The sequence below is a fragment of the Balaenoptera musculus genome, chromosome 9, assembly GCF_009873245.2.
Source record: "Balaenoptera musculus isolate JJ_BM4_2016_0621 chromosome 9, mBalMus1.pri.v3, whole genome shotgun sequence".
NCBI lineage: Eukaryota > Metazoa > Chordata > Mammalia > Artiodactyla > Balaenopteridae > Balaenoptera > Balaenoptera musculus.
Genome location: NC_045793.1, coordinates 767526 through 784566, shown reverse-complemented (window position 1 = coordinate 784566; position 17041 = coordinate 767526). Strand labels below are relative to the sequence as shown.

Below are 17041 nucleotides of genomic sequence, written 5' to 3'. Positions count from 1 at the left end.
AGGAAATGCCCTCTGAACTCCATCACAGGGTCACGTCTCCCCTCGTTGGTAACAAGAGGGGCGCACAGCGCAGCACCAGGAAGCCCCACGGCGAGAACCAAGGGCAAACGGTCCCGGGATCTGCAGGGGCGCCGACACGCGGGCGGAAGGCTGTGCGGTCTGCACGCAGCCCATCCCGCCGGCCCCGCCCACACTGCCGCAACAACGCCAGTAAGATTCCACATCATCTTCTAAAACTGGAGCCACAAAACGTCCTTCTAAGTTCAAACTCTTCCTGATAACACCGGGTCACGTCCACCTCTACGTGGACCCCGCGCTGGAGGAGGCTGCTTCTCCTGGTGGCAGCAAACACGCCCTCAAGGTGGCCGGGGTCGAGGTGCCACTACAGTTTGGTATTTCTGCCGCCAAACGCTCAGATCCTACGGTCACAGACTCTTCTCCGTAATCCTTTCCCTGTATAGCGTCAGGTACATCCATAACATCATGAAATTATTTAAAATACAAAAGAAACGAAGTTTTTAAACTATGCACGTATGTTATCCATTTTGCACAAGCAAGAAACACCCTGGCTGGCACAGCTACGCTGGTTCACGAAAATGTAATTCAGAAATTTGAGTATTTAGAGGGTTGTTGATACGACACTCAAACTGCATGTGCAATTTCCCCCTCGGTACCTGACATGAACACATTTAAAATGACCAAGGAACCAGACTTCAAATAATCAACCTTATTTCCCACAGAAAGCAATAAAATAAATGAAATGCCATTGTCATGAATATATTGTCACAATTCTCAAAGATAAAAAGACTTCATTCCTTTTTATTCCATTGACAGCATCCTTAAGTTCCAGCAAATCCAATTTTGAAAGTATTACTTCCCAGTACTGGGATGAATTGCCAATTATGGAACAATTGTTAATGCATTTCTGGGTAAAAAACTGATAACTGATTTGGTCTTAAATATATTCAATAATCTCTTATGCTGAGGGACGAGGACCATAAAACGGGTGCTGTGCAGGGAAAGAGAGCCCGTGGTCACACAGAGCGAAGCCATTAACACGGAATTCCGCTCCTTTTCAGCCCGCAGAGTGTTTAGAATGGAATCTGCTGACTTCCTTTCTCCGGGACCCACTAGGCTGCTCCGCTCAGCTGGACCCCGAGCTCCACCCCTTACAGTGAAATGAAGCCTGGGAGGCACGTGGGCTGGGGGCGTGCGCGTCAGCTCTCCACAGGCTTAGAGCTGCCAGGTTTCTGGGAAGTAGTACAACTCCGCAAGGAATTCTTCTTTAACCAAAAATTCTGTTCCCCAAATCATTCCTTTCAGCAAATCAGAGCTCCTAAGGGCACCAAAATATCCTACAAGGAAAAGCCAACAGCAACCAAAATAGAGAAGACCTATAGTTTGTTCCACCAAATAGGGTGTTACAGCTATTTTTATGCCCTGTTTACCGTCACTGGATAAAGAAACTTTAAGTTAACAGACGCCATAAGATGACACCTCAGTTGACGAGAACTAAACGTCCAGACCTCTAACTCAGCCAAAATACCGTGCTGCACTGTACACTGGGGTGAAGATGTAAGTCTCATTAAAAGCAGTTCACGTATTTAGCCACATGCAGGACTGGCTGAAACCAAGAGTCATTTTCTGCTGCGTCTGGGTCGGTGCATCCAGCCGCGGCGCTTACAAACGACCGTAAAGCACGAGAGTCCTTCCCACTGAGTTACTGGAAACCGTCAGGCTCAGGTTCTGTTATGTTTCCTACGTTTTTCTCACCGGGCGGAAGGACTGTACGTTTTACACAAGCTTTCAGTAGCTGAAAACAAACGTGGGGTGCAGGGGAAAGCAGGCTTCGTACACACCCCACATTCTGCGCTTTGCGTTTTTCATTCAGTAGCAAACACCAACCACACGCTGGGACCCCCCAGAAGATCTCAAAATGCGTGAGCGAGTGACGGGCTAGGCTCTAAGAGGGACGCCGAGGCCAAGCACGGGGCTACTCAGACCTTCGTCCCGTGCTCTCGTGCGCCAGGTGGACATGGTGAAGCCCGTATGAGCTGCTCGGCTGGGACGGGACGGAAAGCCTCAAAGCACAAGGGCACCGTTTCGTCCACGTGGGGTCATCGCAGAGGCCGGAGCCCCGCCCCTACACCGCCTTCTATCCGAGCGAGCAGTGCGGTCGCCGTTCCCCACCCCGGAGGCCAGCCACTCCCCTCCGGGCCCCACCCGATGAGCGGCGGGGTTCTGGGGAGACGGCTGTCCTCTGAGCAGCTGGCCCCCCTCCCCTGCTTGGGTGGGCGCGTGCGCTTGCGCGGAAGCAGCCTCACCTGCCGCCTTCGCAGCGTCCGCCGCCGTCACGTTCTGGACGTTGGCGCGCACCCTGAAGGTCACCGCTGGTCCCGAGACCCTGGAAGAGAGCGTTTCACAGGCGTGAGAACCACTCAGCACACGGGCCCCTTCCCTGAACGCTACACGCACCCCAGGCGCTGCTCCTCCACACGCGACCTCCGCGGGGGTGGCTTTGCGGGGTCACTGTGACTCTGTTCCCAGATTCCAGCAATTCTATCCACAGGCTTCGCTTTTCTAACACACACACGGCAGGGCTCTTACAAAAAATTCAAATCAACCCCAATATCCGACAATAACAAGCAAATATTCTTGCAAGGGAAAAAGAAAAATTGTTATGGAAACTGTTTTCAGTATTTTGTTCCCAAGGGAGCCGCAGGAACCAAAAGCAGAAAGGAAAGAGATGGGTATTTTTAAAATTCTCTTGAAAGGAACTGTTTAAAAAACTTATTGAAATCTTTAGAACTACTCAGTAAAAAAATAACTGGCAGGGGATTGCTAGACAGGAGTTGTCAAAATTTTTCAAAGCTTTTTAAATACTGTGTTGCACATGACTTTGAAAAGTACATCCCTCTTTTAACAACTGATTCGTCTGAAGGGGGGCAGAGAGGCCACCTTCGTCAGGACTGTCCCAGCTCTGCATCTCCTGGCCTGTCATCTCCCGGACAACCCCCAGGAGCTGGCGTCGAGGGAGCCGGAACGGCACGGGCGGCTCGGGAGCGGCTGCGTGCGCTCGGCCCTTCCCATCAGACGCGTGGTTTCCAGGGGCCCCTGGCCGTCAGGATGCCCCTGGCAAGGCAGCTGCTCTTCTTGGTGATCAGTGAGGCTCCCCACGACAGGCTCTATGTTCGGTTCCGCTGCCCCCCCCCGGTTTGTGCTTGAACTGAACGTTAATTATTTTACAGATCACTCGTGTGATGACACTTCCCGCCGGCGCCTTACACGCGTGTGGACGACGGGGCTACGTCTGGGACTGAGTCACGACATCTGAGTGCAACTGCTTCCAAAACTAAGAGAAAGTCCTTCCTCACACGAGCAGTCTGCACCCACCATCAGAGAGCACTAATGAAAGATCCGCACGGCACGACTCTGGGTTCACGTGTGGTTTCTGGACGTTTCTAATCTAAACTACGTCTGCAGAGTTCCAGGCACACGGGATCCCCCAAATCTAATCTTCCCTCAGGTGCCGACGGTTTTCTCTAAAGATCACACGGACGTCCCCGGTTTCCCAAAGACGGAGCACACAGGGGTTGTTCACCTGCCCCAACACTTGCGGGACCAGCGGGAGAGGCCGACGGGGCACCAGGGCCTTCCTTCCTTCCAGGACGCCACACACATGTCCCTGGGATGCACACATGAGACCCTGGGACCGCCTAGCGTGGAAAGCACGCCCCGAATGGAGGGTCCGTGTTGCCGTCACCAGCTCCCTACCTGACACCTGGTCTGTGACGGCCCAGCCCCTGCGCAGCCGAGCCCTGGCCCTGGCACCAGCGAGGGAAGGGTCACCCCGCTGCACGGGGTATGTCCAACCCCTTATGGCCGAACACGACGTGAGCTCAGGTGCCCCCTCCCCAGCACCTGCTCTAATGAGCGGGGATGCGAAAGCCTCTGCAGACTTTCCACTGCACAGCCACATCCTGTGTCACCATCTGTCACCCTGCTGAGCCTTTTAACCTCCGAGGCCTGGGTTTGCCCAGCTGTAAAACAGGGGCAGTTCTGGCAAGTCGCCAGGGAAACAAGACAGGAGGCAAATAAGTACAAACTCTGCTCCAGGAAACTGAAACACGTCTTCCAGAATCCTCCAAACCTGCAAGGGTCCTCACATGGGGAGGGAGGTGTGGAGGGTCGGCGGTGGGCACGGGACAGGGGTGCCGCATCCTCGCCGGGCTCCGGCAGGGTGCAGCTGACCTGGCCTGTGCACAGGACCTCGCGACCGTGTCAGGCTGTGAATTCCCGCTGCGTCTTCAGGAACCGCCCTTCGCCAGCGCAGTCGACCACACGGAAGGGAAATCACACCGCTTCTTGCCCCATGAGGGCTCACGAAGGGGGATCCGAAGGGGGACCCGGGATGCGGCTGGCGCCTGCGCTGCCTGAGCTGGTCTGCAGGCTCGGCCGAGGCCCCCAGCGGCTGGGAGTCCGCGAGGCCCTGCAGCGCCGCCCACCCGACTAAGCGCCCAGAGCAGCGGCATCAATCAGCACCGCCCCGGACAGCCACGATTAGATTATAAACCACAGCTGCGGTCGGCGTGCGTCTGCCGGCGTAATTACACCAGCGTGCTGATGCCGTTTTAATGGCTGCTAATGATGTAATAAGAAATAATGAAATTTGCTTGACAGCTACATAACCATTAACAAAACATATTAAGCATAACTAGTACTTCCATAAAAACGCAGACGGTCCTGGAAGTGCCGCTTTGTGGGGCAGACTCCTTTCCTCTCCTGCAACGATGACCAGCCCTGAGAGCGTCCGCGGCACGCAGAGCCCAGTGCCGGCCACGAGGTCGTCCCCCCAGGCCCCCCCCCAGGTCAGTCCCTGCAGCTGGTGTGCGTCCTCACGTGCTGGGTCCTGGGGGCGACACACAGGACATGCATGTGCGGCATGGGACGCAACACCCCCCCCACAGACCACGTACAGCATTAAATACCCAGAGGTGCGAGACAAGCGTTAACTGGGCAGCACGGGGGCTCCCACGAGGCTTGGGCACCAAGAAGCAGACTTGAGGGCAGACGGGGAACTCCAGGCCCAGGCGAGGCTGCGGGGAAAGGGCCGCTCAGGGGTTTAGTCACGCGAGAGCCCTGGACCAGACTCCCAAAGGCTGAAAGAGCGGGGTCCAGCATGGCCCCGGGGGAAGTCGGAAGCCCCCGTTCCCCGAGCAGGAAAGAGACTGGCAGGTGATATCTACAAAAGAGCTGGTCTGGGAACCGGCCCAGCTTCCGAGGCTGGAAAGCCCCCCAGGACACCCCTGTGTCCCCAGAGTCTCCAAACCTGGAGGTAGCGTGTCTGGAGGGACAGAGCCGAGGAGTGAGGAGCAGACCCAGGAGAGGGGCCACAGGGGGCGCCAGGCAGGTTAGGCAGCGTCTCCTGAAGCCCCCCAGGCCCGAGCCCCCCGCACTGGAGCCCCCCAGGACTGACGCCACTTCCCACAGCTCCCTTTCCTCTCCAACCCTCCCTCAAACCCCACCGTGGCAGCAGTGGGGGGGGGCAGCCCCGGCCTCCATCCCATCTGGAAGGTTTCTAAGAAACAAGGGGCGGCAGCGGGGCAGCAGAGGGCACGTCTCCAGGAAACAGCCTGGGGCTGGGGCCTCTGCCTTCCGCCTGCTGCCTGGTCACCACGGAGGGTTTTGCTGAAGGAAGATAATGAAGGTTCAATCAACACAGCCCCGCGTGGGCCTGAGGAGCCCCACTCTAGAGCTGATTCGGGTGATACTTCTGAGCCGCGAGGACGGGCTCCTCGTGCCGCAGGCCACCAGCTGCTCCTGGAAGCTCCTGCCTCAGGACCCCTCTGCCTGGTACGTGAGGCCTTGGAGTTCTCGCATGAGGTTCCTGCCTTTGATGAAGGAGGCGCCCACTCCCTTCCTCCCTCCCTCAGCCCTGGGCCACATTCAATGCCCCCTCTACAGAGGAAGGGGTGCAGTGTCACTGGGGTCCATCACTCATTCCGTCATGCATGTGTGTAACACGCACCCACGCCGTGCGGTCAGTGTGCCAGGCGTGCTTTGCAGACATGCAGCAGGGACCACTGGACCTGAGCTGGGTCCTCAGTGGCCAAGCCCGTGGGGACCCAGTGGTGTGAGCGGCCCAGGGGAGTTGCCCACGGGAGCCAGACACGGGGCAGGAAGCTCCAGGGACCCCCTCCTCCTCTTTGAAGGGAACAGTCGGGACCTCCGGCTCAGGCCGTCTGCCCTGCTTACTGGGCCACACGGAGACCGTGACGGGGCCAAAGGGCCTGTGGACGTGGCCCCGGTCAGCAGGAGCGGCTCCCCGCTGGGCTGCGTGAGGCCCTCCCACTCCAGGGCCTGAGTCTGATGAGCAGACCCTCCTGGAGGTCCTGCACACAGGAGCGCTGCCGGACGCACAGCCAGTCAATGCGATTTGACACAGGACAGCTGTAAGGGACCCTTGACGTTACAGGTGGGAATACAAGTGGCTTTGGGGGCCTGCATGCAGCTTAACGGAACACAGAAATGGACCCTCTACCAGCGGGTGACTCGTCTCACACCCGCCCCTCCCACCGCCCCTCCTTCTCCGAGGCCACGGCCTGTCACTGGAGACCTCAGCGGCCCCACGGCACCTGGGCTCCGCTTGGGTCCCCTGTAGTTCGTTCTCCGTGCGGCTGGAAAGACACTTTCCTGGAGAACATCCGCGGTGGCTCCAGCACTGGGACAAAGGCCACCTGGGCTCCCGGCCGGGCTCCGACGGCCGCATGACCCTCCCATGTAAACGTCCCTCCCCCACGTGGGTGGGGTCTCCTGCCCCAGGTTCCTCCCTCTTGGCCTCATGCCTCTGTTCGCAGGGACAGGACGGAAGGCGCTTGACCTTCTCCGGCTCTGTCTACGTGTCCACCTCTGCTGGAAGCTCAGCTCCCCAGAGCAGGACCCCCGCCTGCTCTCCACTCCACCCGGGCACTCAGCGCTCGGTAAACACTTGTGTAGCCATAACTGTCCCCGTGGGCCACCACGTGCGCAGAGCTGCCAGAAGAGCCTCATTAGCTGGGGCACCATCCCCGGGGCCCTGGCTCGCCTGCGGGCGCCAGGCCGTCCCGACGGTCTAGAGCCTCCCGGGTGGTTCCTGGTGCAGCGGGGAGACCTGAAGCCTGGGGCGGGGTTCTTTCAGGGGATTATAGTCCTTCTGAGGACGCTCGGGTTTCAGCTGCGCTTACAGAACCAACCTGAACCCCACTGGACCCTTCCTTCCTCTTCTTCCCTCACCAGTTTCTCTGTGACACAATTAGCAAACCCCACAAGCTCACGGTGGACCCACCAGACGGAGAAGACGCCCAGGGCCCCGCCCACACTCACGCGATGTCCGAGAAGACACCCGCCGGCATGTCCAGGAGACGCGCCACGTCCTCCAGCACCTCCGTCCCCTTCTCTGGGCTCAGCGGGCTGCGGGGAGAGCACAGGGTTACGCGGTGGGCTTGTCACACCCGAGGATCAGGGACCCCCGCAGCCCGCCCTCCCGCCCTGCTCGGAGAACTGCCCTGGCTGTGCCCCTGTCACATCAGGGCTGGGCTGCAGGCACCGGGGGGGGGCAGAGGCCTCCCCAGCCGTGATGAATCACCTGCATTTTCCAGCAATAGACCAAGAGTACAATGCGAATGGGGTTGTTAGGGGAGCGTGATGGGCCCAGGAACCGGCAAGTGGTTCATCTCAGCCGGGGGGCGGGGGACAGGGGTGGAGATGGGGGGGGGGTGGAGGAGCGGAGGCCGGGAATCCAAGTTCAGGAGGGGCGTCAAACGTACGGAGCAAACGCATGTCTTTAAATGGATCCGGATTCACTTCTAAAATGAGTTATGCGCTAGCGAGGATACTGAAAAGTCACACTTTTAAGGATGGCCGGGCAGCCCAGCAGCAGCAACTCCCCAAAGGGGCTCACGTGCTGCAGCACGGAGCCTCGGACCCCCAGCAAGGCCAGCGCCCCCAGGGGGGCTCCTCCAGCAGCGCGCGTGACTCAGGTCCCTGAGCCCAGCCTGTCTCGCACCCCAGGCGCTGCCCGTGAAAGCCCTTCAGAGCCCTTCAGAGGAGAACTCGCCTGCGGTTACGTGAGCACCGTCGACAGCCAGGGTTTTCGTCCCAGCCTATCATTCATTCATTCATTCATTCAGCAAATGTGCAAGAAAGCCACGGGGTGCCGGGCGCTGCCCGGGAAATTCAGCAACAAACACTGAGCTGCTTCTTGGGGTTTATATCCAAGTGGGGACACAAGCAACAAAGTCACCAACAAGAGAAAGGGATTGTGTCGTTGGGGGTTGAACTGTGTCACCGAAAATTCACACCTTCACGTCCTAAACCCGGAACCTCAGAATGTGGTCTCACGCGGAAACAGGGTCTGTGAGGTCATCAGGCGGTTCCTCATCCACCAGCACTGGGGTCCCCATGGCAAGAGGAGGTCGGGACACAGACACGCCCGGGGGACGACCGCGAGGACCCAGGTGCCAAGCCCCCTCGCCCCCCGCAGAGGGCGGCAGGAGCCCTGGCAGCACCCTGTGAGTGGAGGGCGGTGAACATGCAGGAGGTGCCCGATGGGCTGTCCCAGGACCGCGTGACTCTAAGAGCCAGCGGGGGCACAGGGCACGAGAAGGAACCAAGGGGGCTCCCAGAGGCGGGGGCCGTGGAGGTGGGTGCCGGGCAGGCCCTGCAGCCTGCTGAGATGGTTCAGGTGTGCGGGCAGCAGCGACTAGCAGGTGAGCGAGACCAGGGGCGAGGGGGACGCCTCGGGAAGGGTAGAGGCCGAATCCCCGCGTAGACACGTCGACACGGGCTGTGAGGTCGGCTGGCGTCAGGGGAGGATTCCAGACGTCTCTGCGCCCGGAGGAGAGGCAGAGAAGCAGGCGCAGTGACGGGACTGGGGGCGACTGCTCCGAGATTCCCAGGCTGACCGCCGCGTCCCTCGGAAGACGCTGTCACCCAGTGGAGGAACCGCTCAGGCGGCTGCCATCAGCCAGTCCCACCGCGAGCTGGCGGCAGGTCTGGGCTGGGAGCCACGCCGCCCACGGCGGCGCCTCACGCTACACCCACCTCTTCTCTAGGGGGAGACGGGGCCGCCAGCCCAGCGAAGGAGCTGGAATGTGATTCTTGGGTGGGACACCGGTTGCTGCCGGTGGCGCCACTTTTACTGACTGTGCCAGGCCCGCTCGCCACACCCCTAATGGGGACTCCAAACTCTCTCTCCAGCCTCCAAGCCGTTCTTCGTAAGGTGAGGAAGGAGAGGTTGGTCCCGGTCTGCAACTGAGGGGCTGCCCCCCACCATCCTGCTTCCTGAGTAAGTAGCCCTCAGGGCTGGGGACCCTCCCATCAAGGGTGGACGCATCCCCCAAACCTCCCAAACACGCTCTCCAGAGGCTTTCACGTTATGAGGTTTTAAAATAAGAATGTTTTTAAAGAGGTGTGTGTGCATGTGGTGCAGACACGGGCCCTTTTACCCCGTCCCCTTACTCACGGAATCCCAGGCACACCTCTCAGAGCTGGCATCTCAGCCCCGCCAGGAGGTCAGCTGCCAACCGGGAAAGGAGTCCACTCGGAACCCTCCCTGCCAGGAGCTGCAGGTCAGGTCCGTCTGTTCCTCAGCCAGCCTGGTGCTCGAGCGCGTCTGCATCTACATGAAGTCTGCTGGGACCCCGAGCTCGTGTGGGGACAGGCCTGGCTTCACGGCAGCCCCGCGGGCACCTGTGCCCTGGTGCCGGGGACAGGTCTCGAGGGAGCCATCCGGTGCTGACCACAGTGCCAGCTCAGTGCACAGGAGAAATCCCGCCACATCAGAGGGGGGACGAGTCCCACAGCCCGGCGTCAGGAAGACAGGGTCCTGTCCCCCCTTCCCCGGCTCCTGGCCACCAAGCAGGCCTCACCAGCTCTCACCCCTAAGGCCACGAGGCTCCCTCCTTTCCCTGAACCTCCCTCTGCACGTTGACTCAAAACCACCCAGCACGCCACTTATTTTCAAAGGTCTCTGAGGATTTCGTGTGTTTCGGTCTTGTCTCTGTGCACAAGCTGCAGGCTTGCTGAGGGTGTGACCAGCTCTTATCTTGTTTTTTCTCTCCAAAGCGTATGCCCCTGCCAGACACAAACCAACTTCCCAACCAGGTTGCTACGAGATTCCACGAACCCCGTTTCCTTGCTTGTCTTCAACAAGGGGTAACGTAAGGCGATGCGGAGCCCGGCGCCTCCGTCGTGGATGTCAGGCCCACCGTGAGCCTCCTGGCCCTACCTTCTTCCACCCTCACAGCCCAGAAACTGAACACTTTCCTCCATCACAAGATTATCTAAAACAGCCTTGAAGATAATGATGAAGTTCGCCAGCCCAGAATGTTTTCAGAGGCCGGCTCGCTCTCCAAGGAGACGCCTCGACGACCAGAGCCGCGCGGTGACCCCGTCAGCCCCTCCCATCTCGCTGTCCCGGCTCCGGGCAGGCAGGGCAAATGGCTCAGGACAACAGCGGCTCCATTCTTGTGCAAGTCGGACACACGAGAGGGTGCTGATTTCACTCAAAACGAGCACGCAGTTATTTCTGTTTTATTTTTAAACTATGTGGCCATCAGCTGTCACTTCATGGTCTGAACTTCCTTAGAAAGCAGTTGGAGTTCATTTCAAAAGTCAATGGACGGTTACAGCATGTGCAATTTCATGGGCCCGCCTGTGACAGCTGCCACCCTGATTACCTGGACGCCCAGCACCGCCTGGAAGAGAGCGATGGGGGCGCTTTTAGCAGCCCGAGGTCAGAGCCAGCAGCGGCCGTGGGGTCCTCTGCCCGCCTGGTCGTCAGCGGCAGGAAGGATTTCCCGTCGACAGCTGGGCCGGGCCTCCTCACTAAGGCACTTCCTTTCTGAAGCCACACGTTCCTGCTGTTTAACCGAGTTAAACACGGCTGCTGCTGGGAGCCACTAAGTCAGCCAAACAGGGGCAATGGACTGCGTCCGCATCCTGACCTCAATGGAAGCCCGCTGAGGGGCGGCCGCGCCCCACGCTCAGGAGAGCCTGATGGCCACACGCACAGCCCCACGATGGCCACGGCGTCCTCAGTCACTGCTGGACCAGAGGAAGGGGCCAAAATGAGGAGGTGATGAAGGAGCTTCGGAGGCCACCCCGAAAATAAAGACTAGTGAAAACGGCGTAAGAGTCAGAAAGATTAGGACTAGTGCAAACTTCTGGAAGGCGTCCCTCCGCCCTCGGCTGTGCGTGACTCCATGGAAATTATCTCACTCACTGCTCACAACAGACCTGGGAGGAAGGTCCCGTACTAACCTCACTTGAGAGAGATGCAAACTGAGACTCGGGAAATTAAATGCCTTGCCCGAGAGCGTGCTAGTAAATCCCCAAAGAAAGATGGAAACGGAAAATGTCAAGTTAACACTGGGATGTCGGCTTCCCGACTGTGGGGTGAGCCCCCCGACTGCTGCACCTCTGCTTGGATTTTAGCCCAACCAGACTGAAGAGCGTCTGCACCCATAACCTCTTCAGGTCTTACTTTTCCAAGCGCTATCGTCTCTTACTTACGAGACACGTGAAAGCAAGCTGAGAACGGGACGCGGCGACGGGGCTGGATGCTCCCGCCAGCCGCACGTTCACGCCTGGGACTCTGCGTCCAAGAGCCGGCTGGGCTTCTGCTGCTTCACTGCCTCACTGTGAACGTTTATTTATTTGAAAATTCACCAAAGGCTGGGAACCAAATGAGTGATGGATCACAAAATGAAAACGAGTCAACCTTGATAGAAATCTTTTTGATGAGATGATACTTGAAATCAATAAAATGAGATTTTCACGGGATTCACCAATTATTCTAGTTATCCGTACCCATCATTATAACAAATAATGATGTTTACCTTTTTAAATAATCCTGTAAGGTAGTTAAAGTTTTTGCTAACCCACAGGAATTCTCCCCGGTGCAGAGAGGTGACGCTTCTGACGAGGACGATGCTGCAGGCACCACAGTGATTCAAGGTCCCAACTCCAGCCTCGCACCACCGTTTTCCCACAGGAGTCGAATGAAGGCCCCGTTTTGCAGAGCGTGAGCAAGTGAGCCTATGACAATCTGGGCAGACACACTGAGCTCCCGTGAGGGCTGAGCTCCCCAGCATTGCAGAGCACAGGCAAATTCACCCCGAGTCTCTGACAACCCTGAATTACTCTTATTAAAAACTGCTAACAACCATCTACTCTTCACAGGTAAATCATAAATAGATAAAAAACTGTTGTCTGCTAACAACTTGGCATTTTTTAACATCAAGATGAGACTGTGCTTCTCAACATAAATATATTCAAAATTTTAACAAATATGTTCTCCATAATATATTTGAATAAATATATTCTCTAAAACAATTTTATTCTCCAGGAAAAAAAAAATTTGCCAACCGCTTAATACAAATCTAAGTATACAACGTCTTAGAGTGTCACCTTTATAAAAAGTGCATTGACACCAAAAACATAAAAAAGTAAAGCTTTTGTATGCATTCAAAGTTAAGTTGCTATCCACTCAAAAGAGACTTGTAAATATGTTTTATGTAAGCCTCATGGTAACCACAAAGCAAAAGTCAACAGTAGCACAATCTAAGAGAAAAGGCCTTCAGCTTTTCACCATTGAGTATGATGTGACCTGTGGGTTTGTCATACATGGCCTTTTTACGTTGAGGTAAGTTCCCGCTATGCCCGCTTTGTTGAGAGTTTTCATCATAAAAGGAAGTTGAATTTTGTCAAAGGCTTTTCCTACATCTCTTGAGATGGTCATTCTCACCTGCTTCCAAGACACTCCATGCGACCCAGACACGCCATGTGTCCCATGTGGCGGAGCGCGGATCAGGGTCCGGAAGGAGTGGGGGGAGGGAGGGAACATCTCCCCCGGGAGCCCCTCTCCTGACTCTCCTCCCCGCCCCTCCTGCGGCCCTAACCTCCAGCGGCACCCACACGTGGGGATCCTCCACCGAGCCTCCTCGGGACACACGGCCTCCGCCAGCTCAGCCCTGCAGCGAGAAGCAGCGGGTGGCCCTCTGCTGGCTCCCCCATCCCACGCCCGGGCCCCGGAGGCTGACCCCAGACCTCGCCAGGGCAGACTCCTCACCCCGGCAGTCGAGGTGCAACTGCCGAACTCAGATTTCAGTCCAGCCCAGGTCGCAGCACAGACGCCGCCCGTGGCACAGAGAGCGAGGTGGGCACGGTGCTGACGGCCAGCATGCCCACTGGCCGGTCCCCTCCGTCCACTGCAGGCCCCCTTATCCCTCCTCCACGGGCAGCAGAGGATCCAGGAGAGCGGACTCTGAGCTCGCCACCCACCGCTGGCGCCTGCAGGGCCGTCCTACGTCTGCTGGGGAAGACCTCACCGCTCACTGCCCGCCCTGCAGCCTCATCTCAGCCCCTCAGGTGCCCACGCGCCTCCTGACACCGGCGGGGCCTTTGCTTGTGCGGCTCCGCCCGCCTGCCCCTGCTGAGCTCCAAGCAGGGGCCCTGCAAGCTCATCTGAAGCCTGAAACCAGCTCCGACGTAACCAGTATCCACAGCTAGCGCTTCCAGTAAAACTTTTTAAAGTCATCATTCTACGTAAGCCTATATGCCTCAACTGAGTCTCCTCTGGATACTGGTGTTTTTTTCCATTTTTCCTTTTCCCTCTGGCTTCATTATTCACTTGCAGACTTACTACTATTTTGACAGCAGGGCAAATCCCATCTTTTCATATTTTTCTCCCTCTTTCCTACTCCTTCTTATGTAGGAGTGGAATTTAAACTGCTTACCTTTTGACAGATTCAAGTCTTGGCCCATTTATAACACAGATGACATTTTGCAAAAAATCAATTGCAGGTGTTAAGGTATGAAGGTCTGTGGATCGGATTACTGTAGAATTTCAGGGCATCGTTGAAGACAAAAAGCTAAGCTTCCCCGATGATTATGGAAATCCAACAGCAAAGCAGCTGGTGGGCTGCGTAGATACAGATATGGATGTAGATGTAGATGATACAGATGTAGGTATAGATATATAGGTGTAGGTATAGGTTAGGTGTAGCTGTAGATGTAGACAGATAGATATAGACATAAATAGATGACACAGATGTAGATGTACAGATGTACAGATGTAGGTATAGATATATAGGTGTAGGTATAGGTTAGGTGTAGCTGTAGATGTAGACAGACAGATACAGACATAAATAGATGACGCAGATGTGAGATGTACAGAGGTACAGATGTAGGTATAGATATGAGTGTAGGTGTACCTGTAGGTGTAGACATGCAGACACAGATATGGACGTAGACACAGATAAATGTAGGTGTAGGTGTAGATGTAGGTACACAGATACAGCTGACAAAGACCTAAGCAGACGACACAGATGTAGGTGTACAGACGTAGGTATCCGCACAGGTGCAGGTGCAGACACACACATACAGGTACAGGTCTTCATGGCTAAGCGAGCAGAGTCCCCACGTCCCCAGACCCTCCTACGTTCCGCACTCCCAGGCTGAGCTGTAGAACCAGCCGGTAGGAGGCGGCCTCTGAGGACAACCATGCGGCAGAGAGAGGCTGCAGGGCCAGGCTCTAGGTCTGCTCCGCGTGGGCTGGGCTTCCTTCCCCTCCCGGCGCCGCCCACCAACAACACATCTCCCCCTTTGCTGCAGCAGAAGGATCCCATGCGGGAAGGGGGCTCACAGTCAGAGACCAAAAGGGTCCCCTGGCATCATCGTTCCTTCTGGCACCTTCTGGGCAGCTAGACATGGCCAAGCTGACCTGGAAGGCGTTGGGCCAGAGAGGCACTGAAATTGTTTTCAACACCCATCATATTTGCACTTTTATGGCATTTTCTCACTTCGTCTACCGCCATGGTTAGAGGCCAGGCAAATGTGAAATATCCTCCAGTTCTAGAATTCCAGCCAATAGCAGACATCAAAATCCAACACGGCTCTATAACCTCAGCAAACGTGAGCCCGCAGATTCCAAGCCATCACAGACCAAAGAGCCACCCACAAGGTGTCGCCTTATTTGGATCCCGAGTCAACAAGCTAATAAACGAAAACAAAGTTCTGACACTGATGTGACAACTGGAAATTTGAACACAGACTACATATTTGATGAGACTTGATGATATTAAGGGATTTGGGGTCCTTTGTAGGTGTGATATGGCGTTACGCTATGTTAAAAAGAAAGAATCTCTCTATTTTAAAGATATTTCATGAAATGCTTCTAAGACAGTATAACGGATTTGTTTCGAAGGAGGAGGAGAGCTGCAAGTAGGTGGGGTGTGACCGGCCTGGGCTGTCTGGGTCACTGGGCCTGGGTCAGTATCTTGCTCTTGTGTGTGTTCAAAATTCTGCATAGGGAAAAGCAAACACAAATCTGCTGCCCCGTGAAAAATACGAAACTGACAGCCAGGGAAGCCTGTTGGACAGGGGACCCCGTGGCTGCATCTCGTCACCCGGGATGCCCAGGCCCTCGAGCCGAGGCCATGGGGACACCGCCCAGGCCCCTGGAGCGCGGCCACCGGCACGTTATCCTCGCGAGCCCCAGGCTCCCTTAAATCAGCACTGAGGATGCAGATGTAGGGCTGTGAACTGACCCTGGGAGGGCTTTCTAAGTAGAACCTCTGTTTAGAGGCAAAAGCCTTGTCACTGGTGCTTTTAAAGACTCAATTCTGTGACTTTGGGTTTCTGTTACCATCGGATCCTCAAAGTGCCTCGGGAAGGACTCTCACATCAGTTACATCCATTCTCCTAGAATTTCCGCAAAGCCCTCCCCGAGCAGGCTGACCCTTGAGCGGAGACCTCAGCTTCCGGAAGTCCCTTCTCACCCTGTCACTTACTCCCCCAGCACCCCCAGTGCCCGTCTGGCGCTGGGGGTCCAAGACGGACAGAGCAGCCGTCACAAGAAGCATGATGTCTGTGTGAAGGCATGGTGTGCAACTAAGTCAACAGATCCAGAGGGGGTCTCCATAGAGAAGCCCATCCCAGCCGCCCTGAGGAGTGAGTGTTTTCCCAGAGAGATTCAGAACCATGAACGTGAGAGCCCGGGCGTGGCTGGAGGGCGGGGTCCTGAGGTCGGTGACAGCAGCGGGGTGGAGGAGTGAGGGCATCAACCCGGGGAGCTTGCACGATCTTACGGCAGCACTGGGGCTACATCAGGAAGGGAGGGACGCGTGCAGGGAAAGCGGGTGGGGGGCTGTCAAGGGTGCGAGAGGGAAGGAAAGCACCGCAGACCACCAGCGCCTTCCGAGGAGCCAGGGGCCTCAGGGGCTGGGACGCAGCTGAGCAAACGCTGATGCGGCCCCTGCTAGAAGCGGAAGAACCCCACAGGGTGTATCATTCCACCCCTAGGTAAGGTTCTGAGGGGAGGGCGGCGCCCTGGAGGAGGAACCCTGACCAAGGAGAGCTGCCTGGAGGAGGTGACATCTGAGCGTGCTGGGCGAGGAGCAAACCCAAGGCCTCCTGTCAGGACCCCACACATTCCAGGGCAGAAAGGAAGCAGGCTGCGGAGGGAGATGGAGCCGCAGGGCCCAGGCCTGGGCAAGGCCGTCGTCGTCGGGGACAGAATGACACGGTCAGGTTTAGGTTACGGAGCGCTCTCCTGCGGAGGAAGGATGGAGGGGATGCGGGGAGACCTGGGAGGGGTCCTGCAGGGGCAGGGCTGGCGTGGAAACGTCAGCGTCAGCGTCAGCGTGGGCAGCGTCTCCCGGACGAGGAGGAGGAGCCGGGCAGCTGGGGGCGGGGAGGGAGGCACCACACCCCAGGTGACGTTAGAGGAAGTGGGCGGGGCGGGGCGGGGCGGGGCGGGGCGGGCTGAGCACTGTGGAGTTCAGTCCCTGGGGTCCTGTAACCAGTAGGAGGAGAGCGACGCGGAGAGACCTGGGTCGGGGTGAGACGTTTACAGGTAGAGATCTGTCTGGTTCGAGCTGTGACACGGAATCGCGAGGTTCTTTACTTCGTGCGCTTGGGGACCCACCCGGCTAACACTGCTTACACCTTCATTAACAACACAGACACCCTGGGGTTCTGAATCTCACAGCCTACTTTT

General features: G+C 56.9%; 1 protein-coding gene across 1 annotated transcript in view; it reads right to left on the bottom strand.

Annotated features, from left to right (window-relative positions):
- PTPRN2 (protein tyrosine phosphatase receptor type N2) overlaps positions 1-17041 on the bottom strand; it is a 717039-nt gene that overhangs the window by 412744 nt on the left and 287254 nt on the right. The window contains exons 10-11 of the mRNA XM_036863887.1: positions 7363-7449; positions 2325-2404 (exon numbers count right to left, since the gene is read on the bottom strand). Coding sequence (XP_036719782.1) covers positions 2325-2404; positions 7363-7449 — 167 coding nt within the window. The remainder of the gene's footprint in view (positions 1-2324; positions 2405-7362; positions 7450-17041) is intronic.